Consider the following 3,166-nt stretch of genomic DNA (forward strand, 5'->3'; position numbering starts at 1 on the left):
AGAGATGGGAGAGGAGGAGGAGGAAAGGGGGGGGGAGGGCAGGTAGTACAAAAAAGGGGGCAGGAGATTGAGTGCATTGAGCCATGATTGCTTTTTTCTGGGAGCAATGAGCTTTCTTTCACAATCTATTAGCTTTAATACCTCATTTATTTACTTCTCTACAGTCTAATCCCTTTCTACCGATGTCTTCAGAAATTAAAAAATTAATCCAATACGTTTCTCTATCTCTCAGCAATATGAAGCCTTTCCAGGCAACCGTGTGGCTCACTATATACGCCATGATAGTTCTGATGGCTGCTCTCTTTGTCCTCGTCAACCGCTTCAGTCCGTTCCGGTGGCCGGCCTCAGGGTTTGGGAACTCCGTCAAGCACTGTGTTCATCGCAAGCGGGACAGCGCTTGGGTCTTTGTGTCTTCTTACATGGAACAGGGTGAGTGATATTTTGTTTGTTTGTAAATTTGTTTGTTTGTTTGTTCGTGTGTTTGTTAATTTGTATGTTTGCTTGTTTGTTTGTTTGAGTACAATATTTGACTCATTTGATAATCTTCATTCTCAAGTAAAACACTTCAATGATGACCCATCTAAAGTTTTTGTTAACTCCGCTTGCCATTGCTTGATATTTTCTGGTGACTAAGTTCACCGAGCTTTCAATCACTAAATTATGCAGAAGACACCACCCATATTATGTACCTTTCATGTCTTTTGATTTGCAGGTGCCAACAGGTTACCGTACAACACATCTGGGCGGATGATATTGGGCTGTTGGTGGGTGTTCGCCATACTCATCTCCGCTTCTTTCACAGCCGAGCTTGCTGCCACGCTGACAGTAAACAGGTAACTATTTGTCCACGACACAGTTTTTGTGAGCTACAAAGAAGAATGGAAGAGCTGTCACTTTGTGGAGTATTATTACACACGCGTGTACTTTGCTGTCGGAAATAACAACATATATTATTTGTTATAATAATAATCTTTTATGAAAAGAACCATTACGTTAGAATGATAACAATAATACGATATTCAAAGTTCTTTACCTTCCCAACATACCAATAAGAGCGGGTAAAGTGTTACTATATTATTGTTAAGAAGAGAAAAACGGGTGATAACTGCATTGGTTTTTTTGTTTTGTTTGTTTTCTCCAGAGCCCGACAGCCTATCGAGACACTTGCAGACCTTGCTGAACAAACTGATATCAAACCCATTGCCAAGCAAGGCACTACTTGGTACTCTGTTATCGAGGTGAGCTATTTATCCTATTTATGATATTCTGAAGTACAATTGAAGTTTTGTTTAGATGTGACATAGATTTGCTCAGTTAGATGTGACATAGATTTGCTCAGTTTTCAGTATTGTTACGTCGGTGGCCTCGTGGTTAGGCTACCAGACTGGTAATCGTGAGGTTGCGAGTTCAGGGGTTCGAACCGCGGGCCCGACGTTGTGTGCTTGGGAAAGACTCTTTACACTAATTTTCCTCACTTCACCCAGGTGGGAATGGGTGCCTGACCACAGACAGCGAAAGATCTTGTCAGTATGCTGGTGCTTTAACACCTATAAACGGCTGCTTGCACTGAATGTTTCCCAGGAAGTTGAGGTTGTTTCCGAATGCTCTCAGGTCTGCTGGGGTAATAGTATAGATTTTGAAACGCGTAGAGCTTGCTGTTGAGCGGGGATTTGCGCTATACAAATGCTATCTATTATAATTCAAGGATTACTCACTCGCTGTGATTGTTCACATTAGTTGTAGATGCCTGACTCCACAATTGATACACTTGAGGTTGGTGAGGAGAGCGCTGCTTCAGTTCTGCTTGTCAGGGCCAACTCGGGCAGAGAGGAGTTAAATAACCTAGGAAACAGATAAAGATATTCGATTTTTAAAAAAAAATCTTCTCCTCTCGGGAACCGAACTCATGTCTTGTGCGTGAAAGTGTAACCGCTACAAGACAGACTCCGGTTAACACACTTGTGTCATGTCACGTACTGCCATCGTATTGCACGGCTTGATTCTAGGCTCATCAGCATTATAATCCAATATGATACCAAGTAAAACTTTGGTTCGCTCTCACGAACTATTCATTACCATAAAAAAGGAAAAGAAATATTGGGAAATGTATTCCATCAATGGTGCGTGACTCTTCAATCGTATGAAAGTAAACGTTTCCATCGACGGAATTTAGATCTTTAAGGAGGCGGGCTGCTTCTACCAAGGTTCGATCCTTAGCATGTCGAAGTACCCTGCAAAAAGAGAAAGAGAAAGATGGACACGCTAAAATCAAACCTTTTCTGTGTCTAACAGAGTAGAACCTAACTGTTAAATGACAAATCAATAAAAACTGAAATAAATTAACAGAAAGGACTCTGTCACATCATTTGTTTTGCTTTTTTATCTTTAAAGAGAGCAGAAACGGAGATTTTCCAAAAGTTACGGGTCTTGGCGCGGTCTGCTCCAAAGGTGACGTCAACCAGGCAAGGTTTAGATCTGGTCAGAAGGGGAGGCTATGCCCTGATTACAGATTATTCACAAATCAAGGGACAGCGGAGAATGGACTGTGAAAACCTAGTCATTGGTAAGGCTGGGCTTCTTTTTGTTGTTGAGAAGGTTGCACAAACCGACGAATGTATAATCATCTATTTTTAGATGTCTCGTTTTGACCAGTGATGTCCAGCGTGTAAAAACAGGAACTAAATGAGATGAAAAGACTTTGGACCAATGGCAATATTTTTTTGTGGACACAGAATATAGTAAGTTTGCTGCTTTCTTTAAAGTGTTAGGCCTAGTGTCTTCAGTGTCTTGGGACAGACAAAGCTATACTAGATTCAAGATGAAACGAGATTAGCCGGGGCCCAGGTACCTTTGGGGTGAACAATAGATATGTTGGATACTATAATGTGCTCTAATGTTTTATGTATACCATTACACTATAATATGATATGCTTGTTTTTGTCTGTATGTGTTTGTTTGTGTATGTGTATGCGTATGCACTCACGTACGTACGTGCGTGCGTGCGTGTGTGTGTATATGTGTGTTTGTGTGTGTATTTCATTTTTTTACTTACTGCTGTAGATATATTTTTTTTCAAGTTGTGAGAGAACCCAGTGGAGCCCCCCTTCCATTCTGCAGTTGTATTATGATTAGTGATAAAGCGTGAAACAATGTCTAAATACCCCCC

At 41.0% G+C, this 3,166-nt stretch overlaps 1 protein-coding gene across 1 annotated transcript in view; it reads left to right on the top strand.

Annotated features, from left to right (window-relative positions):
- The window catches only part of LOC101859917 (glutamate receptor ionotropic, kainate 5), a 13,908-nt gene that overhangs the window by 7,066 nt on the left and 3,676 nt on the right, over nucleotides 1-3,166 (top strand). The window contains exons 6-9 of the mRNA XM_013079949.2: nucleotides 233-429; nucleotides 713-833; nucleotides 1,142-1,238; nucleotides 2,392-2,563. Coding sequence (XP_012935403.2) covers nucleotides 233-429; nucleotides 713-833; nucleotides 1,142-1,238; nucleotides 2,392-2,563 — 587 coding nt within the window. The remainder of the gene's footprint in view (nucleotides 1-232; nucleotides 430-712; nucleotides 834-1,141; nucleotides 1,239-2,391; nucleotides 2,564-3,166) is intronic.

Source organism: Aplysia californica, unplaced genomic scaffold (genome assembly GCF_000002075.1).
Source record: "Aplysia californica isolate F4 #8 unplaced genomic scaffold, AplCal3.0 scaffold00069, whole genome shotgun sequence".
NCBI lineage: Eukaryota > Metazoa > Mollusca > Gastropoda > Aplysiida > Aplysiidae > Aplysia > Aplysia californica.